A 27,604-nucleotide genomic window follows, 5' to 3' on the forward strand; every position below is an offset into this window, starting at 1 on the left:
ATACGAAGTTTCAGATCAATCGGTTCACCGGTTCCCAAGAAGAAGATTTTGAAAGATGTTTCCAAAAAATGTGTCAGGATGCTATCTTCGCTGTCGCAAGAGTGCATTATTTATTTATTTTTTGCATCTGAACTATAATCTACATGGGATGATACCTATCAAGTTTCATTTTGATTGGTTACACTGCCTGCGAACATTAATAATAGAGTTCCAGCAACTTTATTGCTTGGCCCCTATTAACAACAACAAAGGCTGTAAGTATTGTGAACAGGGTGAAATCACAAGATACATGCAGGTCTTCCAATAAATTATCTGCAATACAATATCCCAACCATCCTGTTTAAATCCTTTGTTAAAGAATAAGTGGTGGTGTTCCAAAAAATATAACGTTACACGTCCCCACTAGTGCATTGATAGTGTAAGGATTATTGCCCACATTCCTGCAGTGATTTAGAGGACAGATCTCAAACCCCAGCGCACTAAAGCAGACATTTTGAAAAGAGCTTTGAAACCGACCTTAAAGTGTAAAAAGTTGTCAGGGTGTTAGTACTGAAAAGAAAAATGACAGGTATGTTATGTGGGGACATGTAACGCTATATTTTTCGGAACCCCACCACTTACTCTAATATATATATATATATATATATATATATATATATATATATATATATATATATATATAAAAGTTATAAACACAGCCAGTTTCTCACTCACGTGGCACTGCTACACCGTAGTGTTGCGGGTTCTCAGCAATCACCTTCTGTTTCAGTTCATTGATCCTTGCTCCCAAAGAACCTGGATATTGAACACAACTTAGTTATTTTTAGTGCTTTCTTCAGCAACACAGTTTCACTTATAAATGTATTACCTGATCTCTAACATGTTGTTTCTCTTGTTCAGTTACACCATTGCTACTCACAATATCCTGTGAGATTTTGTTTAGATTTTTTGAATAATTATTTTAATCATTTTAAATTAATCCACCAACCTCCAATGTTTCTATGACAGTTATTGATATTCACAGCCCTCACATTCTGCCTCCATATTTACATTCTACAGTCCAAGATTTAAAACCTGCCTTTGCATTGGGTGCTCATTAGGTAACTTCCATCATCACAGTGAGTTGGAAAGATAAAGTATCCTAACTAGGGCTGACAGTGCTCACAAGTTAGTTCCAGTGGCAGATGAGAAAGAGTATCAGTCATTTTTTTTTTTTTTTAAATTTGAAATTGCCAATTATTTTTCTGAAATGCCCAATTATTTTTATTTCAACCCGGCCCACTGCTGCCAACCCCACGCTGACTCGGGAGAGACAAGACGGACACACGCATCCTCCGAAACGTGCACCGTCAGCCTTCCGCTTCTTTTCACTGCAGGCCCGCCACGTGTCAGAGGACAATGCAGCTCTGGGCAACTTATAGGCAGGCCCACAGCCGCCTGGCCAGTCCACAGTAGCTGACCTAACCCTCCCGCACCTGGGCAGTGCTCGGCCACCTGGGAACTCCTGTCCACGGTCGGCAGTGGAATAGCCTGGACTCAAACCGGCGACCTCCAGGCTACAGGGCACATCCTGCACTCCACGCAGAGTGCCTTTTACTTGATGCGCCACTCGGGCGCTCCATCAGTCATTTTTATGGTGAGAGCACATTAGTAGTTGTTTTTGTTTCAATTTTCTTTTCTGGTTTTAACATTCAATTATATAACATAATTACTATCACACATCAATGCAAAGACAAAGAAAACAGCAACCAAAGCACAGGACTGTAGAAAAAGAGGGAGAGGAGTGAGACACCACAGTGAAGCAATGGAACAGAATTGGCTTGTCCATATAAGAGAATGCCCTGCCATGCTTTCTGTAATGTTTCACTGGATCTCATCGATCCCTAATCATGATAACATACCAATCAGGAGGACAAGCCGGGGACGTTCGTTCGGCCGCTGCTGGTACCTTGTGACCTCTTCATAGGTCAGCAACTCTGGTTCGCTTGGCTCTGCCTGCTTGGCATCGTTTTGAGTGTTCTGTCGCTCCTTTCTGCTCAGACGAAAACTTCTGCGCAGACCAGCTGAGAGAGAGGGATGAGGTCATATAATCACTGCCAGGATATTGAACGGGCCACATTCCGAAAAAAAAGCATTAGTATTTGTGCTAAGTATGCAACCATTAACATGGCGTTACAAAACACCCTGCAGTGTTTACAAGAAACACATTCCATTACCTTTGCAACGTCATGTATCACAGCGTTACATTTCAAAACACACTACAGACTCTTAAAATCACCTGGGAAATACATTTCCTGGGATCATTAGCTAGGATAAACATTGAGGATCACAGTGTATTCAGTTCAATTCTGGTTTTCCGTGCCCACAATACGCCACTCAATCTGAGCACCAGCATGGTTGCATAAGGGAGCATGATCACGATATACTGTTAATGTTGAGAAGAAAAACTCTTTGTCCTGGCGAATATTCCAGAGTAAAAATTGAAAAAAGTAATTCCCTAGTTGATTTCCTGTAATGATTTACCAATAATAATAATAATAATAATAATAATAATAATAATAATAATAATAATAATAATAATAATAAATGGACAGATCCAGTGTATGACATTCATAATTTTTCTCGTCTCTGGGTCTACTCAGTCAAACTTCCAGATATAGCCTCCAATATCCCCCATCTACATATACAATGCATGTAAAACTTGATTACATTGTAGCGATCTGTACTAAGTGTTATGTTTTGTGTGGTTGTTCCGTGTTTTGTCTATGTCCCAAGTGCCTGTGAACGAGTGCACCTGTGGGGTTGGGGGGAGCGTGATTGAGTCGTGGCCCTCATGTGCTTGTGAATGTTGTACAATTGTGCTGTGTTTGTCCCTCGTTCGTTTTGTGGGGTCCAATAACGTGTCTTGTTATATCTACATTGTATTTCTGGTTATGTCTAAATGTTACATGTTTTCGCAGGGTTTTCTGTATAAAGGGACAGCTTGCATGCTGCTGTGGTCTGTGTTGTGATGGCCCTTGTTGAATAAAGTCTGCTGTTTAGCGAATGAGATCTTGCTGTGGTCGTCTGGCTCCTTATTTCCAATTAACGTTACAATATTTATTGAGTTGCATACAGGCATAAACGAGCCCTCTGGAGAATTGCACCTTAGGCGAGTGAAATGACGTGGGCCATTATTCCTATTTCTACATCGCAACTCAGTTTAATTTCTACAAATTCCATTATACATGCTGATGTAAGAAACTCAGTCAAGTAGACATGTCTTCATACCTTTAACAAGCCCATATAGACAGGGTGATTTTCAAAGTTCAAAACCGGTGCACGTTGTTAAATAATTGATAAGACCAATTAAACCATTTAAATGTAGGCTATTTAAAGTCATCAGTATTTTTTTTAAGCAGCTAGCTAATTACAGTTCACTTATGAATGTATAATGTGTGGCTAATTAGTTTAACTTGCAATGTTGGGTCAAATACATATTGCTACCTTTTTAGATTGTCGTTAAAAGTACATTTACGTTTTGGCATCTTTCTTTCTTTCTTTCTTTCTTTCTTTCTTTCTTTCTTTCTTTCTTTCTTTCTTTCTTTCTTTCTTCACTGCGTCAGGATGGCTCTATTTGATGTTGTCCACGCACTGAGGAATAAGCATGTCTGTCTGTGTTAATCACTTTAAAAAAATGAATGTTCTTGATTGTTCTAGTACCTTTTTTTTAAAAACAGTTTATTTAGTTTTCACTGCAGGTGTGGTTGTTTATGTTATTTTGACAAAAGGTATTTAGAGTGTGTCACACAAGAGGAAATGGCCAAAAACCGGAACTTTTTAAAGATTTAGAGAAAAAATATCGGTACGCAGGGACTTTTGATGGAAAACTGAGATTGTCTCAGTTAAACTGGGACGTCTGGTCAAACCTATATATATATATATATATATATATATATATATATATATATATATTAAACGAACTGAAAGTTGTTTTAGGAAACAGATCAACTTTATATTATAAATCAGAGGCTGTTTTTACTGATTGTTTGTGTTAATTATCGAATGTTATTTATAGTGCTATTTATACTGTGTAGAAACTATGTTGGTTCTGGGAAAAGGTTAGTAAGGTGGAGTCCAAAGAGATTAGATATATTGGCATAGCTGGTAATGTGAATATAGGGATTAAAGTAGCAGAGTTGTAAGCTAAGTGTAGGGTACATATAGTATATGTTCTTGGTTTGTTAATAATTAATTATGATAGTATCAACCAGAACCATATATATATATATATATATATATATATATATATATATATATATATATATATATATATATATATATATATATATATATATGTGTGTGTGTGTGTGTGTGTGTGTTTTTGGCATATCATTTATGCATGGAAATTCTTATTGACACTGTTTACAGCTCCATTCCCAATAATGACTGAAGCAGTTCTACAAATGTTTAAAACTTTTTAGCTAATGGGTTAAGGGGTACAGGAAATGCAATTTAAAAGTTTTAAAAAAGTGGTAAAAATGTAAAATAAAACAATACACACACCTTATGCAAGCTGTAGCAACACATGGGAACACGTAACACAATAAAATAAAATAAATGTCCTTATGTACCCTTTAAGTATTACAATTGATACATTCTTTACAATGACATTTTACTAAATGTATTTGGGGGTTAGTATGTTATCACGGGGTCTCTTGACTATAAACCCACACTAATAACAGCCCAGTTCCTTCATATTGTAGGATCTAAAATGAACTTTCTGCACAGCAAGCTGTGGTACTTTGTACAGTGCTTTATTGTGATATTGCTCTCACCTATATACTGTCCATTGAAATAGCTCTCACAGTCACAGTCTTCTGAAAGGAGTCAAGAAGAAAGAAAAGGGACAAGCAGAGTGTCAGAAATCAGAATACATGATCGAATATTTATGGGTTGTATTGTAGGTTATTCAACATAAACTGAACCAAGAAATGTGAAAACTTTTAATTGAAAGTTGCTACACTGGGAGTGTCCAGTAAGCATTTTTTTGCTTTGTATTTAAAAAGAATCCTATAGTATATTGATCAAGTAAAGTACTATCCAGAAATCTCAATAATTCATCCTCCTTTTCTTCTGCTGAAGATTTACTTGATGTGTTTTTAAATACAACACAGTGGGCCCCTTTCACAAAATTTAAGGCATGTTTTTTTTTGTTATCAACATTCTCTTAGGCAAAGCAGTGCTCTGAAAAAAGAAAACCTTTAAACCAATCTAAACTCTTATAAAAGTTTACCACGGTATTTTGCATATTCATTCATGCTTTTCCCATGGTTATACCATGCACTTACAATAGATTACCCTGGTTTGACATCTTCATTGATATGCTTTACCATAATATGCTGGTCAGTGCTTAATTATGCTCTGCCATGATTTGACTATGCTTTTACTATGGTAAACAGCTGTCATATATGACCTGCAAACTTGAATTAGTTACACACATTGACCTTTAACCTTAAAACAATTCTTAAAGTTGTGTCAACCCCATAGGCCAGATTTAGCAAGGCCTTAATTCCATTTGGAAGGAAAATACAACTCTTAAAGACACTTGTATAACACACTTCTGAGTTTATGAGATGCTTGTAACCTTTTGTTTTGGCCCTGCAGCTGTTCTGTGTCTGAGTCTCTCTTTCTGATAAACAACAGCCTTGGCAGTCCTGTCACAAGCCTAATAAAATATTAGTCACTATGCTTGTGCTTAAAAAGCTATTTCGTTAATTGATAGAGCGAAGGTATTTGAACTGTAAATTTCCCTCCCGACCAGAAAAGGCACTGTGTAAGGCTAGTTGTATGTGTTTCCCTCAATCGGTGGACTCAACAGTAGATGGAAACTGGAAGTCAGCCATGTTGGGGAAAGCGCATAGCTGCAAGTACTCTAAACAACTCCATTGCGATCAGATACTGGTCAGGCAGCGATTGGATAAAACATGGCAACGGGCTGAGTGCAGGGAGGAGTTTGGTGGTACAAAGGGGAAGCAGTAGCTACGGCCCCTTACGGTGACGATTCTAACGTGCCAGAGAGCTGTGTTTGTTATTGTTTTGTGTTATAGAGGAGGAGTGAGCGATCCATTAGCTGCAACCACCAGCATGGAAACCCTGACAACCATCCTTTGTGACACAAGCATGGCATTTAAACGAGCACCACTTTTCCCAGGACCTACAGAACACAGTTTCGTGCACAGAGGATTGTGGTTTTGGAGTCTTTTTGCTTGGGACAGCAACCCGTTGTATTGGTTTCCTCTATACCATTGTTGGTATAGGAGCAATTGATTTATTATTTACTTTCTTGTATTAAATACAGAAGTTTTTCACAGAGTACTGTTTGGACCTTCACTTTGTACACCGCACCACTTGCATCCTGTCACAAGTTATCTCATGCAATTCATTTTAAGCTCATGTCAATTCGTATCACGGCAATACAGGTTAAGGTTAGGAACTGGATAGGGTTAGTAAAATACAACATTACCATATGAGAAACATTACACCAGTCATAGTACTATTGTTTTAATTTTCTTTTAAGGATCAAACTCGGGACTATTCAACTTCAAATACCCACCTTTGTCACAAGCTTGGTCATCTACGGTTAGCGATAAGGAAAGAAAAGCACATCTATAAATTATCCTAATAAACTTGGCACAGAAAATACAATAATTATGTGGAATTCGACATAACATGTATATAGCTGTTCAGAATTTTTTTTGTCAAATTTACCAAACCATTTGCACTATATTATCACAAAATTATTTACAGTAAAGTGTTAATGTTAATGTGAGTCATACTGAACTTTCAATTACAGTAATACATGTTATGATAGTATGTTATATATCCTTCCCTAAAAAAGAAACATTCTTTTTTTTATTGCCCTTACTATATTAGATTGCTTGCAGTCATTCCTAATGGTTCTGGGCTCTATTTTGTTATTTTTTTTTCTAAATTTGCCTTTACCTGGCATTGCTTTGTACTTGTTTGGATTATCCTAAATGTCAGGAATGAACAGCCTTCCTTATTTCATTCAAATCATGTGTCAATGTGACCTTTCACTTCTGAGCCCCACCTGCTCTACATATACAGATAGCTGGGGCTGAGGAAATGTATGGAATGAAGAAAGCTGTTCGGATGTGCTGTATGATACAAGCAGATTTGCACCCTACTCAAGGTCAACGTGATATCCGAGTGTATCATACAGCATTCAATAGGATATTATACAGTACACAGATAACTGTAAAGCACTTTTTTCTTTCAAACGTGGACCAGGGCTTGGAGAGAGTACCGGGGATCTGATACTAAAAGATAATCAGATAAACTAGTGATCATTTGGTTTGGATTTAAATGAAGAACCAGATTAAATAAGGATAAACCACCCATTTCACAGACCTCCTTTGAGGTATCACATCAGATTATATCCATTGGGATTAAATGTATTTGCTTTTATAGCTGTGCTTTTTGACAAGACGTGCAAATGGATTAGCAGTAAAGAAGATTTAGTGATTCAACTGGATTTTTGTTGGAGCATCTGGGAAAAAAAAAAGAAAACATGCAAATGAAAAGATTAACTTACAAAGTGTGTGTTTTGGAGATTTGGGGTTTGGCAGAGTGCCCATTTTTATTCTGTAAATAAAACGCCTGTGTGAAGAAAAACAGATTTAGCAGTTGAAAATAGGCGAGAAATTACTGTGGCTTGTGTACACAGTTTTATATCTTTAATTATGGTATTTAGTATTTATTTCAACAACAAACCCTATCTAGGCAACACAGTTGATGCTAGAAGTATTCAAATGCCAAATGTATCCTTGGTGATATTGCGTAACAAAAGACTATATTAATGACATTTTCAAAATGAGCAGCTCTACAGAAAAACAAATATCTTGTTTTTTAATATTTATCCGCTACAAAGTCTAGTTTTTAAATATTATCATATTACCAGGCCCAGAAAATGCAATACATGATTACAAATCAGATAATCCCAGAATAACTACCAGCAACAAAGTATATCTCTTGAAAATCAGCAGTCTGCTATGAAACACGAGTGGAATACTGTTTCTTTTAAAGAGCGTTAAAAGAAGGCCTAAACACTTTAATTTGTAGGGCTAGGGAGAGCGGAAGGTTCAGTTACCAAATTAGCAAGCTCTATATAAAGTGTCTAACTGTAAGAAAATGATTTTAAATGGCACAAGCTGTCCTGGCTGAAAGCAGGTATTCAGATTAAGATCTGGTGCCATTGTCTTGGACTAAATTTATAAACCCCAAAAAGGTGCCTCCCTCACTGGCCTGTGAAGGAAAGGCAGTAAGTACCCTCACCTTTCCTGGAACTGCTTTGAAGGGATGAGCCCAGCTCGTAGGTTGCTGTCCCCAACTCTCTTGGCCTGCCACCAGGTGGGGTCATCCTGACTGACTACCTGCAGGATGTCACCCTTCTTGAAGGGCAGGCCAGCCTCCTGGCAGGGAGTGGCTTTGTCCTCCGCAGGGATGTAATCAAACAAAGCACGCATGTGCACCTGTGGAAAACACACCCCACTCTTTAGCTCGCCTACCTTTTGCATACAGAATTATTTCCCCAATAAGTAAGATACATGTGTGTATGGTTACCGTAAGTTGTCAGGCAGTAAATGTAATTTCCACATACACCTTAAGTAGCCTGCATTTCATTAACAGTATCAGTCAATCAATCTTTATTTCTTATATAGCACCTGTCGCTAAAAATCACCTCAAAGAGCTTTACAGCTAAACAAAAATCAATTTGGAGAAATAGTAAAAGATAAAAAAATATCAATTTTAATTACATACAGCAAATTAAAAAACAACTCTACAAATATTTCCACAATTACCTTGAAAATCTATTTTAACAGTAAATAAAAGTTATATGTCCCTCCCTTATCATAAATAAATGACTAGTTTTGAAAAAGATAAACAAAATAAATAATTAAAACAATTTACGCATCTGCATTCAAAAGCCTGTATACAGTAAAACTATATATTGCAACAGCTTGGTACCATTACCAGGCGAGCCACTCATGAATCATTTTCTTTATATGCCTTCCATCTTTGTTATGTACAACCACCAGGTATTCATAAGGCACGCATTATTTGTTATAATAATACATGGTGACAGGGGCGCACAGAGAAATTTTAATTTGACCGCTACTTGGGGGGGGTCACTCCGTGGAGTCATCTGGATAAAGGTTTCCACAGCCTCCTCTGTGTTAATGCTGTTGGTTAACTCAGTCTCTATTGCAAGAATTAACAGTTGCTGAAGACAAACTTGTGTCATGCTACTGCGAAGTCCCCTGGTCATGTTCTTTACAGACCTTCATGACTTCTGATAAAGGCAAATTGTCAAATTCCCTAACGTTAAAAATAGGTTTTGTGTAAGAATAAATCGTACTGCATTTCAGGAGCTCTACTGATATTCTTGATTCAGCTAAACAAGTGCTTCTTTCCCTTTTAGTATTGTAGAGTTGCATTAAAATGAAGTAGTCTCACTCAGGATTTGCAGGTTCTGAAATTCAGTTTATTAAGTCAGACTCTGCACTGGGCAGGTAGAAGTGTGCTGCTTTGCCAGCCAGTGGTACACTTATAGCAACAGCAACATTGGGAGTTTCATCCAGTATCACACTGAAATATCTGACTTCATTTTTTTTTTTAATCTAATTCTCTATAACATTAGTTTAAACAGATATCATGTCATTTTGAGAACGATTTGATAAGTAGCTGGCTTTTTTTCTGAAACAATCTCCAAGAAAAGCCCTCTATTATCAGTTGCACACTCATCATGTCCCTGAGATGGCAAGCTAATGTACGACACAGATCTTGCAGACGTGTAATATACTCTTTGTTTTTCTCATTTTCAGTTATTTCTTTTAGGTGCTGTGCTTGCGTTACTTCGCTTAACATCAAATCCATATGTAACTTTTCACATTTAAGATGGGTGATACATTCAACTGCAGATCTGTGCTTGCTAGTTTTTTTGTGCTCTTTCATTTTTTCAGGTTCATTTTTCCAGTTGCAAAAGCCAGATTATATCCTGGTTAAAACGTGCGAAACAAAACATTATCGTTTTTTTGGAATATTCCAGCCAAGAGGCAACCTCTTATTTCATAACCATGCTGTATTAAACAAGTGTAATTTATTTCCAAACATTTGTTGGGGATACCTATTCAGCACAGGTTGCTTTACAATATGCAAAAGCTCTATTTTATTAAACCAAAAATGGCAGTCCATGATTAGGGTTACTAGTAGGAGTACTCGATTTGAGAAAAGCCTTCATCACCTGTTTCAGTCACTTCACCTTCGGTTCTTATGCTGATAGTTGCTGCACTGTTCTCCGAAACATGTGCGTGAAGGTCTTGGTTTTCTTTGCTGGAAGTCTAGTAGGGTCCAGGCTCTTGATTATGAGACGGCTGATCCTTTGGTGTTTGTGACATTTTTTAAAGACATTTCTTATGTCCATCGTTGCGATTTGTTCTGCTTTTGTTTTTAAAAAGAAGTGTTGTTTTTCCTCTGATTGTACTACTGCGGGTTGACATTAAGTGAACATGAATACGCGCGTGTCCTTAACTGCATGTTATGGGGGAACGTGTGCAAACCGAGTACATGTGTGTCCATAACTGCACGTCAGTGACAGAAAGTGCAAATGCAATACATTGATAAACAGAAATCAATATTTTGGAGATGATTATTGGCTTGCCACTGCTTGCCCCCACTTGTGCACGCCCCTGCATGGTGATAAGATAGACACTGCTTGTGTATACCGTGGTGTTAGTAGCACATACCTTGCTCTCCTTCAGGCGGTCCTCCTCTTTTATTGCTGGGATTATTTTCAATGTTATTGAGCCCTGAGACTGAGACTGCACAGAAAAAATTAACATATTGAATATAGAAATAGAGTACAGAAGAAAACATTAGCACAGAACTTATTCAAACTGCCTTGGAGAGAGTCCAGCGCAGAGCAACCAAACTAATCCCACAGGTTAAAAGATTTAGTTATGTAGATTGATGCTCAGATTTATTTAACCTATAACTTAAATGTTCTCATAAATTGAGCTCCACCACTAGGCTGACATATTGTAGTGTGCAATTCGACATAATGCTGTCATGTGACTTGTTGGTCTGTCTGGATACTTTTCATGGTAGGCCCCGGCAGCATTATGAGCATATTACCTGTGACTATATGTGTTCCTGCCATTGCTGGCTTCTTGTTTATTTATTATTCAAATTTATATTTTACTTCAACAAAAATATTCAAATGATCACTACAATAGCACCTGAAGCTATTTACCAAGATCTGACTGATTTCATCTGGCCTCTTGTGGACGATTAGAATTCCATTGACTTCTCTGAATTCATCTCCAACATGAACCAGACCTAGAAACAAACACAAACAGCTAATTACTTTTACATTTGAAAATGTATTTCAGAATAGAGCTCTGTGTTATGCATTTTGCATAAAAAGAGACAATAATACAATAGAAAAACTTAAATATAGTTTCTTATTTAAAATTGTTTGAAGTTCTAACAATCCTCTTAGGTTTTTTTTAAACTTTTTAACCAAAAGTCTTTATCTCTCATAGGGCTGGCAAGTGGATCTTGAGCAGGGCATCCTGCAAGAATTGTGGCACTTTAGTCACGATGACCCTGTTGAGGACTTCAGTGGAGACAAACATCCGCCCGATGGTAAGACCCCGCTCAATTGCTGCATTTGTGGCAGCCTCTGATTTAAAGAAGAACACTGCCTTCCCATGTTTTTATTATTCATTTTTATTTTTTTATTCCTTTATTTAAAGTACAACCTCAGAGTTACAAACACCTTGGAAATGAAGATTGTTCATAACTCTACTCTGAATTCTGAACTACCTACACTGCAATCAGTTTTTTTTTTTTTTTTTAATTTGTATTTTATTGTGTTATTCTTCCTTAAAAAAGGAAAACAAACAAATTGAAGTTTAAAACAAGAATAGTTTTAAACTCAAACAATACAAAAATAATAAAAGGGTACGAGGCAAACAAAGAGCACATGGCCTGTGCTACCAGCCTGCTCCTCCCCCACTCTGCACATACATATAAAAAAAACTAAAAATGAATACCTTTAAGGTAAAACTAAAATATAAATAAAATGAAGTGTTAAAAAAGAAAAATAATTTAAATCAAGAAAAATCCCTCCTGCACTTGCAAACAAGAACTGTTTTTTGTTTTTTTTTTAATAAAAAAACAACACCTAAATAAAAATGTTCTGAACAAAAAAGGTGCACGACAATAAGAGCCTTGTGATTCCTGCTGATGAGCAGATGGGCCACATCCAGCAGCATGCACCAGCAGAAGATCAGCTCACCAAATAAGGTAGAGCAGTCACACCACTGCAGGGAATGTAGGCTTGGGGCTAGGCAGGCACACACAGACAGTAGGAGATTAGGAGCACCTACCACTGCGATCAGCTGCTCCACCCCGCATGATCCTCGCAACAATGACTGCGCCTGTGGCCTCATCCCTCCTTATTGTGGCTCCCTGGGAAGAAAGTACAGTTTCCATGATACATTTTTTTTGAGTTTCAGTAAATATCCATTGATTAATCCTTTAGTGGACTGAACAAATAATTATTTAGCAGGTGAAATGCCGTTTAATTGATTTTTGTATTACTATAAGGCATTTGCAATTATTCTGTGATTCTGCTGCTTCAATCCTGAGTTATCATGTTTATGTGCCATTACCTACAGTAGCTGGTCTGGAAAATCCATGACCAAACAACCTTCTTCTTTCCATTCACGGCATAACCACTACACTAAACCACAGCTTCCACTCACTCACCAGAGGCTCCTTGTTCTTGACGAGACGGACAATCTTCACAGACTCCTCCTCCAGCTCATCCTCAAAGTCCTCTGGGAGAGGAGGGAGGACCGGGTCAAAATTCTTCTGAGCGACTGTGTCATGGACTGTGAGAACAGCCTGCACATAATTTCAAAGAGAGATAACTCCAAACTCCAAAAAAAAAAAAATGTTATTTGCTTATTAACACATAACAGCTTCAACTTTTGCAATGAAAATATATTTTTTTACATTCGTTTGCAAACAGATTTTTCAATTCCACAGACCCCCTGTCGAATAACCAATGATCAATTATAGGTGTCAGGTGTGGTTTTTTTTATAAGATATCTGAATTGTACTATTCCTATAGTGCTCTGATGAAGATAATGTTGTCAAAGCGTGTGAGCAAAATTATGATTGTTTTAACATGATAATGTAAGAATAAACCCTGTTTAATTAATATACTTGAGGATCTGGATTTTATTAACTGGTGATGCCGTCGCCTTCCTTTCTGTGAGATATATATATATAATTATTGGCTAAAATTTAAAAAAAAATACACTTTAACCTAAATCCTAGATTCAACATTCATATATATAGATATGAAACTGTATATAAAGCGCCTCTGTTGCCTAAATCTCAAACATGCCTACTCACTGGTGTATCGTCTGGAATTAGAGAGATGACATGTTTTGAGAGCTCTAAAGAAGCTACAGGGGTGATTTTAATTTCCAAGATTTAAAAAGTCACCAGGATATGATGACTGAACCAGAAAATGTACACAAAGTAAATCTAAACAATACCTTGCCTTAGGTAAGATGGTATTTCATACTCATAACAGGGTGCTCTTTAAGACCAATTACAGCATCATACTGGTTTTATTATATCTGAATAGGGTTTGACAGTATCACATAAGCAGAACTGCAATGTACCTTGAGGTGTGGAGCAGTTAACAGCTGAAACAGTTCCTTCTCATCATTACCCATAGGCCTACTCTGAAGTTCTTCAGCCACCTGTCGGGAATTCCACACAATAATCTGATTAATTTGTTTATTAGCATTGGTTTATTATATGCTTCTAGTTTGAATTCTGGTGACAAGATTTGGCCCATATTGCTTGTTTGGTTGTTAGTAGCTTATTGATCCCAGAATCTCATTAAGTAGCTTCTTGAAGGATCCCAAGGTGTTGGCTTCAACAACATTACTGGGGAGTTGGTTCCAGACTCCCACAATTCTCTGTGAAAAAAAGTGTCTCCTATTTTCTGATCACTGCATAGTCTTCTTTGTTCAAGACTGAATAGATTCAATTATTTTAGCCTGTCTGCATATGACATGCCTTGTAAACCAGGAATAATTCTGGTCACTATTCTTTGCACTCTTTCTAAAGCAGCAATATCCTTTTTGTAGCGAGGTAACCAGAAACACAATACTCTGGGTGAGGTCTTAAGCTAAGCTGAGTGAACAAGAAACCAATTTGAGGCTTTGAAATTGGTTTCAGGAGACTAGATTTCAGGCCACTGCATGGCACAAGGGAGACTTGGGGTTTGATACAACAAAGTTGCCTCAAGCTAGGTCTCCTGTAACCAGGTTTCAAGCCACTGTTCCTGAAAAAGTGGCCTCATCTTCCCTCAGCTTTACTAATCCATTGTAAAGTTTTAACATTGCTTCCCTTGATTATACTGTATATCCGAGAATTTTGTTGGCCTTTTTTATAGTTTCCCCCACATTGTCTAGATGAAGACATTTCTGAGTCAACATAAACTCCTAGCTCTTTTTCATAGATTCCTTCTTTAATTTCAGTGTCTCCCATGTGGTATTTATAATGGACATTTGTATTGCCTGTGTGCAGTACCTTACAGTTTTCTATATTAAATATTATTAAATATTAAATTTGTCATGTGTCTGCCCAGTTCTGTCTACATCATTTTGAATGACCTTTGCTGCTGCAACAGTGTTTGCCACTCCTCCCATTTTTGTGTTGTCTGTCTTGAATACTGTCTATGTTTCATTCCTCTGACTCATCCAGACTCCTGAGGTACTGTTTTAGATTCCCAGAGCATTGACACTGCCTCAGGGGTGAAGGGATTGTGCTTTTTCAGCTCATAAATGTGCGTTTTGAACAAATACTATCTCTGACTATTGTTTTCCAGAGTAGGAAAGATGCATTTGGATACATGTAGGTCAACAAATGGGTATAAGGCACAGTTTTCCGTTGGGTCCTCTCCATGTCCATTTCCTGGTGGGTTTCTTCTGGAAGAAGGTATTCATCATAAATAAGTTGTTGTTCTCTGCAAGTTTGACTGGTCTCTCACCCCTCTCGTTTCTGTCGCCATGTCCAAATTTGCTAACCGAATTTTCATCTTCTTGCTGGGGTCCTATTTTGGGCTTGATGTCATCAATGATGAACTTATAGTGGCTTTTCCCATTTTCGTGTTGTTGTACTTCTTTATAAAAATCTTTGACTTCCGAATAGCTTGTTGTTGGTGCATATACTTGGATGAGCTGAAGTTCATACTTCCTTGAAACTTTCACTATCAGTCTTGCGGACCTCTCTGGTGCGCTGTCAATCTCTACTCCATTATTCTTGATTCTCTTGTGGACAATGACTCCAACGCCTCCTGTTCTTCCATCTGTATTGCCTCAGTAGAAGAGAAGATGTCCACTCTTGAGTTATAGTAGTCCTTTGTCATTTTGCTGTACTTTGCTTAGTCCTGCGATGCCCCAGTCGATTCTTCCAAGTTCTTCTTCTAACTCTTGAAGTATTGCTTCGCCTGAAAGACACCTGCAGTTGTACGTGGCCAGGGTCAGTGTTCTGTGGCAGCCTAAAATCGTAACCTGTTGACTCTTAGCACCCTTTGCCTTCATGCTTAACCGGCTGCTGCCTTGGTTGGCATCAATCCAGCCTCCAGGGAATGAGGGCCATGTTTTTGTCTGTGCTTTCATCATGGGGGGGGGGGGGGGGGGGTAATATTGCCCTGACATCCTTACATCAGCTGGCAATAGTCTCTGTCTGTCATGTGATTGGGAGCCATGAGAATGGGTTATGTAGTAAATTGTGTGGAACAAGAAACTGTGGAACATATATGTAAGAAATGCAATACATATATTCAGCAAAGAAACATATTAAAAACAAAGTTAAGGGAAATAGAAATTGAAGTAACACAGTAAAATTATATTTTGAAGGTAGAAGGGAGAGAAAAACAAATGGAGAAAGAAATGTATATTCAAATTTACAAAAAGCATAGGGAAATGGGAGAATATATAACAGTAGAGCGCGCTCATCATCTCAATTTAGATGGCATGCACCAACAAACCCTAATAAAAAAAGAAAGAGGAGAAGCTGTCTGTGTTAGGCCTGAGAAGAGACCTGCGGGGAACCTTAAGGGAAGGTTCAGTGTTTTTACATAGTTGTAAAAGTATACATGTTTTGTGACCATGTGCCTAGGCTGGCTGGTGGCGACATCAAGCCAGGAAATTCAGGACATAGAATAGTGAGTGAATGCATTGGTTTTTAATACATAAAAGGTTTAAACAAACAAAACACTTCACAAAACAAAAGGCACGTTGCCCCTTTTTTTTTTTTTTTTTTAAATCACTCGTGATACATAGCCCACATTATACCCCATGTACCAACAGTATCACACCACATAAAACAAAAAACAAAAAATACGCACAGGAGGGGCACCCGGGTAAACAGCTTAACTGTTCAGTGATAGTTAAAAATGTAGTTTTTAGCAAAGTTTATTTAGAACTCCTGGAAGAAGTTAGGTTTTTGCAACAAATCTGTGGTCCAATATTTCATTTTACACAAGAAGACAGTGTGAAAGGTCTTGCAAGTTACAAAGATACCCCACTTTGTCATAATATAGATTTGGATTAATTTTCCTGGACCTTTATCTATTTACTGAGTGACTTTGTAACAGTGTATTTATATTTCATGACAATAGGTTTGTTTGAAACACTTTGGTATATTTGATGTATTGGGGATTACGCAGCGCAGTTTTAAAGATAATCTGATTTGGTTTGGTACTCACATCCTCCGCTAGGGAGTGTGCGGTATGGAGGATAGGGGTGGGGCTCTGACTTTCATACTGCTGGAGCTTCTCGTGAATCTGAAACACAGAAAAAGAGCTCATTTGAAAAACACATAGAAACCTGTTTGTATTGTCTTTTAAACAAGTGTATATATTGTACATGGCTAGTATATCTACCAATGAAGGCACCTACTTTCATGAGATAAGTCAAGCTCTTCTCACTGAAGACATCTTTGAGGAAGCCTAGATCTTCCTTATGGTTTGCATCTGGCCGGAGCTGTGATGTCAACAGCGCCAGAGTTTCATGCAGTCCTGCAAAGAAAACAGCACACTTAGTCAGTTTCATATAACTAGCATGCATGTGTACAAAGATGAGTATTATCATTATCAGAATTTACTCTTGAAATAGAACCAGCCAACTAAAGGCTGCTACCCACCAGACGTGATGCTGCAAACGAAACTGCAGCGATGCGACAAAAGTATCTTTCACACCACAGATGACGTGGGAGTGGCACTAGGGCGGCAGGAAATAATAGGATTGAATACTATTTTTTTTGTGATTTGTTGCTCGTCAACTAGGCCATTGAGCAATCAGAGAACAGCTTCAATGCATGTGGTCCAGCGGGGTGAAGCAGTTTCCAAAATGACGGATACTTCCGGCGAAAAAATACTTAGAGCTTTATGACAAAGGGCATCACAATTATAAAGATACAGATTTGAAAGACAATATATGGTAGTCCATTTTGATGGAACTGGATAAGCCTGGTATGTATTGTGGTAAAGTGCTACAAAATAAATATGTCAGTCTACTAATGACATGGGCATTATCAGTAGAGGTCTCTGGTTTTCACAGTCACACTAGCACGGAGTCTGTGGATTGAATAATTAATGAATAACTTATAGGTGAATTACATGATGGTAACTTCTTGTTCAGTTCTCTACACTTGGATAAAAAAGCCCTGATTGGTAAACTGGTGTGGGTTGTGTTTCTTTGGAAGCAAGAAAAAGAGAAGAGAATAAGTGAATAGAAAAAGAAAAGAAAAACAAGTACAACATCAAGTCTGGGTCAAGTGTGGGGATTAGGGCTTGGACAAAGGCGATTCAGTGCGGTGCGTGACAAACACTACGTTCTAACACGGGGTAAAATATATAGTTTTGATTACACGTATTACCAGTATGGGCACCCCATCAATCACAACGTGGTGTCAGAGTGGGATTAGAGCGCCCCCTGGTGGTTCAGAGTTAAAGTGCCCAGCAAGAACAGACTGATGTGCAGTGGGAAACAGATAAGCTGTTGATGACATAGATTTCCCAAGGTCAGCAAGAAAGGTAGTAGCTGACAAATAGGCTTTCGGCAGCTGAAACAGCCCGATCATTTGTTAGCCACATGAGGGCTAGCTATCTCCTCCAAAAAATGACCAATAGGAGATGATGTAAAGGCCTATCTGCTGGGATTGGAATGGGTAGCCACCCGAGAATCCTGGCCTAGAGCTCAATGGGCTGGCGTGGTTGCACCGTTCCTGATTGGGGATGCACAGAAGGCTCATTATGACCTGGACACCGCGGCCAACAACTACGAAAGGCTCAAGGAGGAGATTCTGTCATGGGCTGGTTTAACCTCAGCAGTCAGAGTGCAGCGTTTCCACTCTTGGAGCTTCAGTGAGGGAGAAGCTCCAAGCGTGGAAAGGCTGCATTCACACTGGTCTGGTACATTTAGTTTAAAACACTGCTGTTATCTTGCTAATCATACTTTTCTGTGAGCAAAGGGACCAAGTTCATTGTTTTTTTTGTGGTTCGTTTATATTTCACAATGCACTCTGTTCATTTCTATGGTCTGTGAACTGGATGTTTACAATATCCTGCAAGGTATCTTGAATGAGGCAGTGTGGCAGAGCACAGCTCTGCTCTTTAGAAATTGGCAGGGATGGGGTTAAATTCCCCTACCTGCCTGGGTTCATTGTGTTCAGGTGGCTGGGGTTGATTAGATGATTAGTTTAATTAACGATCAATCGGCACCCAGCCACCTGACATAAAAGGAGGCCTCTGCTTCCCATTAAAGAGGAGGGAGCTGAGGAAGCAGGTTGGTGGTTTGTTGTGGAAAGTTTGAAAGTTTTGAATCCAGTGAAGGCATTGCCCAGCCTGGAAACCTTTATTTTTGTGAATTTTGTTTTTTTGTTTTATTTGTGTTTAAAGATTTTTTATTTTGGCCTTGTGCACCTGTATTTTTGTTTATTTATAATAAAATTAGTTTTTTTTTTTTTTTTTACTGCAGACTGTTTCTGGGCCTCTATCCACTCGCCAGCCAGCCACAGGCAGCTATTGATGTATTGCTGTGGTTTTTAATAAAGCATGTTTTAGAGTCTTCCATAGTGCTGTGAAAGAAAGCAGGGGGATGGGGGAGCACTTTGCTAATTTAATTAATACATTTGTTGAATGATGTGCAGTAGGAGAATAGTGCAGTATTCAGTTATACAACACTGCACTGTTCTTCTAATGTTTTCATTTTGAGAAAAAGATGAATATATTTTACTATTTTTGTGAGTTTTGTCCAGTTGTTCAGCTTGGATTTTGGTGTCAGACAAAATGTATGTTAGAGCTTTAGTTTCTTGCACTGTCCATGTAATTAGGGTTACCAGATTTGGAGAGTGAAGATCTGGGACATTTTATTTTCTTCAATTCACTGACACCATACCAACTCTGAACCCTTTAAAATAACAGTATATAATAACTTAATAACAGTTAAAAAATTAAACAGCTGGTGTATTTATTGCTGATAACTCATTATTTTCTTTATATTGGCATCTCAAAACAAAAAATCTGTAAACAAAAAAAACAGATTAAAACAAATAAACAGTCAATATTACCAGTTAAATGTGATAAACACAAAATCAGAATGATTAAACAAATAGTTTATTTTATTTTTGAATGATAACACAACCTAATAAATTACTCTGCTGTTATCTTGCTTTGCAGACTGATGCAGTTTTATACTAAAAACAAGGTGATACAATCGCAAAAACAGGGATGACTTAACAATTTTACTGTTTCCGACCGGGACAAAAAATGAAGGCTGTTTTTGATTTACTTGTTTCCTCAGAACATGAACTAAACTACATTTGAAAAGTTTACTTTTGAGTGGTGTTACATAGTATAGTTTGTATCTTATGGTCAAAAGGGCTGAGTCCAGCAGTTAGGGTTAGGGTTAGCAAGCGAAGCTAGACCACCTCTTTAGCTGAACTCGGTACGGTTCGTTTCCCTAAACTTTGTTGTTCACATTTCATATCAAACATACCGTACCAAGTCTGGACAAACCCTCCAAACTGACCCAGTGTGAACACAGCCTAATTCAAAGTCTCTAAAGCACTTAAAAGGAATTACAATTTACATCATATTTAATGTATATGGTTATTTTCTTTTATGTGTCATTGATCATAATGTTTCTGAATTCAGGTGCGTTTGGCATGTTTAAAGTCACCAGGATATTTTTTACCAGTGGGGTGACCTTGAGCAAGGTAGAATTTTGGAAAAAGGCCATGTGGCAGAGCAAGAGTCCTACCTGTAAATAATGTGGGTGTTTGTGTGTGTTTTGGTGGTGGTTGGCAGTGATGGGGTTAATTCCTGTCTGCCAAAAACATATGAGAATGTGCCTGTTCCTTAATAGAATAATTGGTGTTAATTGGGAACAGCCACATCCTATAAAAAGAGAACCAAAGCTCCATTAGGGAGTTGACCAATGAGCTGGGAACAGAGAGGTTTGCTGCTACATGGAGAGACAAATATTCTTGTATTTTTATTTAAAAACTCACTGTGACAGTGCCAGACTTGGGCGAGGGATTTTCTGTTTCATTTTTGTGTTCATACTTGTTTTGTTTAACCTTTTTATTTTGCCTTTTTGAGCTGTGTTTTGTTTATAATTTTGCTATATTTTAGTCAACAATTGCAAACATAATTGTTGTACATTTATAATTAATCTTAAAAAGCCCCAACGATACTTCCCCTTTTTAAAATAAAGTAGTACAGTACATTCATTGGAGTACATCTATTCTGAACTTTACCCTCGATATAGAAGTTTTCTTACCTGTGCTGGCTGACAGGACAGGCATGGCTTCTTTCATTGATTTGTTTGGGTGAGACCACTAAGAACAATGTGCTCTATGGAGTCTTGCTTTTGGTTTCCAAGACAACTTCTGTAAAAAAAAAAAAATAATAATAATAATTATATAGTACTGTAATGTTTCTAAGTGTTGGGTTTCTGCCTCAACTGTGAATACTAATATATTACATGAGCACTGTAATCATTATCATGCTATCACTTGAATGGAATGGGATTTGCTGCATTCATTTAAAGACTCTTGGTGTTATGCAGTGCCATTTGTTACGCCTCATAAGCTCCTGGACTGTGGCATTTTGATGCAGTGTAAAACTGAGGAGATACTGAATTGTAAGCAGAACTTGTCACCTGCTAAAATGTCTTGCTCTGCAGAAATATTTTTGGAAGCGTACCTTTTAGCTGATAGCTCTTGCTAACAAAGTTTCTGGTTTAATGCAGATAAAATTGAGGTAGGCAATAAAAACAATATTGCAATGTATTGTAATTAGGGTTACCATCTGTCCAGGTTTGACATGGACAGTCCAGGAATTGGCATTTGTGAAACACATAAACACCAGCCTTCCTTTTAATATTTTCTTTGACATATATTGGTTACTTAAAGGATTTCCACTATCTTACTACAAAGAAAAGGAGATGTGATACCCTTTATTGTACTAACTAAACAATAGTTTAATAAAAGGTATCACATCTCCTTCTCTTTGTCTATCATCTCTAGACTAATGTGGCTACCATTTCATCTATCAACCACTATTTTATTAGAAATGTACTGTTTGGTACTGTTCCATATGTTTGACATTCCCAACGTTTACGTTCCCAATGCTTGGGACAAACAGCACACTGTTGTGATTTAACCAAGTTTCTTTTCTTTTAAGAAACCTTACTTGCGTTACCAATTAAGAACATGTAAATTTTCAATAGTTTATTTCAACGTACAGTTCTGATATGAATTATATACAGTGTTTGTTTATAAACAACATCTTTTGTTAAAGACTTGCAATTAAAACAATATATATGACATGTTTGGTATAGAAGAGTATCAACTTTGTATGGGGATTAAAAAAAAAAAAAGCTTTGTTCTACGACGCTTCAGTAACTGGAATCTGTAGATTTTTTTTTGTTCCTGTAAAATCAACTTCAGCGAGTGACAGCTAAACGGTTAAGCTAAGAGACTGCACTAGGACTATGATGTGCCAAAATGAGCACAGCATTAATATGTAAGTCGATAACAATTTCTGTTCAGTTTTCAAATAGCCTAAAATTACAGGTAGATGAATGCAGGTTACATTATTGTGCATTTAAATGTTTTAAGTTAATATTTTATGTAAGGCCTGGGACTCGCCAACCCGTTTAAGTGTAATCTTCTTTTACGTGTATAAATATTTCTGAAAAATCTGTATTACCGATTTTCCACAAATATTTATATGAAATCAAGAAAACATCCTTTTATAACATTTAAATGCACGATAATGAAAACACGTACATGTAATTTTGTTACTTGAAAACTGAAGTAACATATCGAGTTTGATTGCTTGAAATATCAAGAGCACAATACTGCATGATTACTGATTTGTTCCAAGATCTAGTGGTATTATGTTAAACTATATTACAATATACTGCGGTTTTAATAGAAAAAGGCTGACTGAGAAATATGTGAAAAAGGCAGCAGTCCTAACTGTAGTCCTCAAATGTTGCTTTTTCTTACATTTCCATGAATGTTTTAGGTTCTGCTTCAACAGCATTGATTTATTAGATTGTTTCTCTATTTGCTACTTGTCAGAATTTCCACTACCAGTACTGAACAGCCTTCTTCTTTTCTATTCCTATCATGTGACAATATGACCTTTCAACTCTGCCAGTCCCACCACAGTTAAATGGACAGAGAGGTGGGACTGAGATGAAAAGCCACAATGAAGGAGTTTCTATGTGCGTTCTAATTTTTATGGAGACACCCTATATTTTTCATGTTTCCATTGGCTTTATTTTACTCTAAGACCCTCTTCACCTGAGGTCATGCAAACAAAGGGGAAAGGATGAAGTTAATATGCAAATTAGCCATGCGTAGCGTTCCTGTGCTGTTTTCACAGATAGCTCAGGAAAATGTGACAGAACAGGTTCACCAGAGAATCTCACCTGGAAATCCATGGTTGTCAGGTGACTTCTTGTTTGAGCGAAACTCCAAAGCACAGTGTTAAGCTCATGTAATGAAGCTGTGATTTGTAAATGCCTCGTTGCCTTATTATTTAATGTGTGTTACTGCTCTTGCCCAAATTGTTTCTAACATGCTGAATATAAAAAGTGAACTTTTGTTTTGAAGGGAGTTATTGAGTAAAGCTATTTTTGTTTTGTTTTATGGTTTTGTGAACTTTGATGTTTTGGCTGGGTAATTAATTATTTGTGTATTTGAAGACAGAGAAGGAATGAATGCTCAATGTATCTATTGGAACTGTCCAACATTACATAAAGAGCAAACAGACCATATTCAATTATTTCTTAAAATGTGATCTGTTACAAACAGTACAAAAGTAAAGTTCTGTAATGGATTATCAGTGTATGTGTAAAATATTGTGAATTACCAAAATGTAAGCAGTGGGGCTTTCAAAACAAGTGAACAAGAGAGGCACCTGGAATAATGCAGCCACAGATATTTATTCCATTTGGTGACCAGTTAACTTAGCTTTCACTGTACTCGTGGCATTATCAATAGCCTTTCCTTTCTAACTGTCATTTTAATAATACTCCATTGGTTTTCTACAATATTTAATATGTCAATAACCAAGAAACATTTTCTTTAGAATACAGTAAGTTGTTTAGAGTTTTAGATTCTGTTTGTATGAAAATGTACACTTGTTGCATAGGGGAAAAAATGCGTATTCAATTTTTCGATTTAGCATAAATTATTAGGGGTATCAGATTGGGGGGGATATACAGTACAGAGATCTGTCACATGTATCTTGAACACAAGAAGTAATTCCACAAACTATCATGATACTGTGATGGACTTATTTTAATGTTACGCCTTCATCTTCAACAGTGTTTAACATATGCAAGGACTGAAGGTGTGCAGCTGGTCTATCTAATTAATGCTGAGTGCTAATATATGCTTGATATTTGTCTTACTTTTTAACTGTATACAAGTTACTGTTTTAAGCTCCTCCTTGTGAATCATGTACACAAGAATCATAAGGAACTTAATGTTTTTAACCTAGAAAGAGGTACGAAATGTTTAACCTCTTCAATGATTATCATGATTTAATTTCTAATAGATGAAAGACATTAAAAAAAAAACTAAACAAATTAGTACAATATGCAACATTGGATGACAAGTGACTGTTAGAGGGGTGGGAAGCATCTTTCAACACAGTCGCTGCACTGCAGATCTGAACTGGTCGTTTCTACTGTCTCACTTAAAACATAAAATAATTGTTAAATAACGTTTCCTTAACCCTGTCTGGGACACAGGGTATGGTATGTAAAGGAACAAATATATATATTTAATCCTACAGGAAGCGTTTACCAATATCATGGGGTAGGTACAGTAGTGCATCCCTTGTACAAGATTACTACAGTGGTTTTGCTGTTTTTCCACGCTTCTCCAGTGGTATCAGTGCTCAAGAAAAGGTTTTGGGTCATTTGAGTAATTTACTCTGATTTAGACACGTGCAAGTAATGTGTGTTTATGCAACTTTCAATAAATACCGTATAACTTAATGTTAACATATGTGGTATGCATGAACTACAACTTTACATTAAGTCATTTTACTTTGAACTACTGTGGTCTTGCAATAAAAACAAGAAATATTCTTATTTGCCTTATTGACCACAAACAATATGGCTGTGAAGCAAAAAGTTTTTTTTTAATTTATTCCAACGCTGCAGCTGCATATTACATTTATAAAAAAACAATAATATTGTATTTTTTATCTTGCTATAGAATCCCGTCTCTCTACAAACACTGAATATCACATATGATAGATTTATCTTCTAAAAATTTGGTTGGCAGATAGGTAAATTGGTAGAATAGGTTGAAGGGGAGCTGAGAAATCAAGAGTCCAGTCAATTATTCACCAGTCACAAACAATCATTGCAAGTGAGTGAATTCCAACCCTATGTTTTATTTTTATTTTTATTTTTTTATTAATAAAACTAGATTGACAGGCTACAATTGGCTACCGCTTGCAGTAGATTCACATTTTGACCATGGAGATGCCAGGAAACCAACAATGCAGAAGAAGCTTGATAACATGAAAACTCAAGCAGTTTAAATATCATACATAATTCATGTTTTTTCAATGCTTAACATGGTTTTACACTTTTTTAAATATGCATTACCATACCTCTCTGGACTTCATGCCTCTCAATGCTTAACTGTGCTTTACCATGCTTACTTTTATAAGGGTTCATACTGGCTTCTTTGCTCAAATACATTATCTTTTTAGAAAGAAGGTGAACGGCTTCAAGACATTGGCCTGTGGTTGTGTAGCATTTCTATTTTAACTTTTTGTTGATGTATGAAACTTTCTTCCTAGATAGGTACATTAATCAATTACTCCAGAAACCTGATGTACAATACATCAATGAGGATTCTCAAACCACCAGTATAGATCCATTCATACATACATATGTTTTCAGCCTTCTAAGTTAAAGAAGCCATTGCAAGAATAAGTTTCCCTAAGCTTCTGACTTAAAGTTCTGCCTTAATCAACTTTTAGGAAGTACAGCTGATGGCATTTTCTAAAAGTTAACTAAACAACTTGGGATATTGGAATGATGATAAATGGCTTTGACTACTGCTGAGGATTATAGTAGGGTGTGTGGCAATTAGGATTTAAGCCGTTGGGTGTCTTTGTTTTACTTCGGTTTAAATGTCACAGAAAAACAACTGCAGTTGACCACATTGGTACTACAGCTTAACTGCTTACTTTTAGATAGATACTATATAAAGATATTTTGTTCTTTGCTTACCATGCTTTGAAATGCATTTCTTGCTTAGTAGCAACATGATCATACAGTAAAGGCATGACCGTCATAAGAGTAATTATGCTTTTCACAAAGGATTTCAAAGGGGGCTTTGCATTGGCTCTGGTGATCCGGTGGGTTAGCGTGTCAATCTGCATTTACTGCACTAACGAGGACTAGCCTTTGTCCTCCAGGAGATGGTAAACATCTGTTGTTGAAGTCCTGGGTGTAAAGAAGCGATTGGTGGGATCAGTTCTCCTGAGCAATTGCTGCAGTCGCGGAACATAATTGGACATTCTAAGTTGCAGAGAAAACAGATCAAATAAATGGAAAGAAAGGAAATGTGGTCTTTGTAATGGCTTCCTAAATCTTGGTCTCTGCCACAGTTATTATTTTGTCATTTAGCAGACTCTTTTATCCAAAGCGACTTACAGGGACTAGTGGGTAAAATAAGCATAAACAACTGCTGCAGAGCCACTTACAATAGGACTTGGTTTTTACGTTTCATCCGAAGGATGGGCTCCAATACTTGAGTTAGTTAAACAGCTTTGCGCAGGGAGAGAGGAGGGGGGTGGCAACAGCATGCTGCTGCTTGCATTTTCTCACACTTATCTCTTCCTATTTATCATACTTTTGCTTTGTTTACTCCTCTGACAATACCAGCATGGGCTTGATTCATGGGTGCGAAATAAGCTATAATGCAAATCAGTTACTGTGCTGTAGAAATAGCTTTCTGCATAAGATATAATTGATTATTTAAGTTTTTTCTTTCCATTTTAAAGGTTTATTTTTTAATATTTTACATTTTTTATACAAAGCTAAAATATGTGCAGCAATATATATATAAACTTTGAGGTCTCTCTCTTTACAAACCCAAATACATGCAGCTTGTTACTGACTCAAGGTCACAAATAGGTGTCTAAGCAGACAGCCACAGGTGATTAACCGAGATGCGCAGAGAGAAGGAAACAGGCCTGTGTGCAGGTGTAGAATGTGATGAGCGATAACCACAAAGAGAAAACCTAGTTTAAACTGGATTTTTCATCAACACGTAGTTCATCAGGTGATTTCAAGTTCATAAGTAGACAACTGTGATGTCCTATAGAATGTTCCAGAAGTTTTGGGCAGCATACACTCCCAAAAAGGAGGTGTGTGATTTTAATAGGGTGTAAACCTCGACCTTGGACAGAAGCCAGGGAAATGGGAAGGGGACCATTGGTTGTTAAGTTTTATTAAGTTAGTTTTGTCATTTTATTTTAAATGACTCCACTGATATCTGTGTAGTAATACAATCATATGCACTGAGCCAGGCGGCAACTTGTGATCATAACTAATGCTTACATAATTGTATTGGGGGTATACTTTTTCTTAATAAAGTGTTTTTAATCAAAAATAATTTGTCAGTCTTTGTTTTCCCCTACAGTGCCAAAAACACAACCTCCACAGAAAGCACAACCATACAAAAAAGCAAAAGAGTATTTACTATTGATATCTACTTTTAACCAATAACTATTTCAGTTACACATCATTGGCTGTAAATTCATTACCAGCAAGACAAAACAATTGATGACCATGCCATATCATAATCTATCTCATTGTGACAAAAACATAATCGCAGAACAGCTGTAGCTTTTATATATTACAGACTAAATGTGAAGGACTGTCATTTA

General features: G+C 37.1%; 1 protein-coding gene across 1 annotated transcript in view; it reads right to left on the reverse strand.

Annotated features, from left to right (window-relative positions):
- Positions 1-27,604, reverse strand: part of mpp3a (membrane palmitoylated protein 3a) — a 47,350-nt gene that overhangs the window by 10,596 nt on the left and 9,150 nt on the right. Inside the window, exons 2-15 of the mRNA XM_041265283.1 lie at positions 20,946-21,054; positions 17,061-17,179; positions 16,868-16,945; positions 13,767-13,847; positions 12,838-12,975; positions 12,456-12,537; positions 11,315-11,400; positions 10,809-10,883; positions 8,338-8,534; positions 7,598-7,662; positions 6,596-6,616; positions 4,818-4,859; positions 1,902-2,063; positions 715-795 (exon numbers count right to left, since the gene is read on the reverse strand). Of these exons, the coding sequence (XP_041121217.1) occupies positions 715-795; positions 1,902-2,063; positions 4,818-4,859; positions 6,596-6,616; positions 7,598-7,662; positions 8,338-8,534; positions 10,809-10,883; positions 11,315-11,400; positions 12,456-12,537; positions 12,838-12,975; positions 13,767-13,847; positions 16,868-16,945; positions 17,061-17,179; positions 20,946-20,982 (1,264 nt within the window). The 5' untranslated portion in view covers positions 20,983-21,054. The remainder of the gene's footprint in view (positions 1-714; positions 796-1,901; positions 2,064-4,817; positions 4,860-6,595; positions 6,617-7,597; positions 7,663-8,337; positions 8,535-10,808; positions 10,884-11,314; positions 11,401-12,455; positions 12,538-12,837; positions 12,976-13,766; positions 13,848-16,867; positions 16,946-17,060; positions 17,180-20,945; positions 21,055-27,604) is intronic.

This window comes from Polyodon spathula, chromosome 12, assembly GCF_017654505.1.
Source record: "Polyodon spathula isolate WHYD16114869_AA chromosome 12, ASM1765450v1, whole genome shotgun sequence".
Taxonomy (NCBI): Eukaryota; Metazoa; Chordata; class Actinopteri; order Acipenseriformes; family Polyodontidae; genus Polyodon; species Polyodon spathula.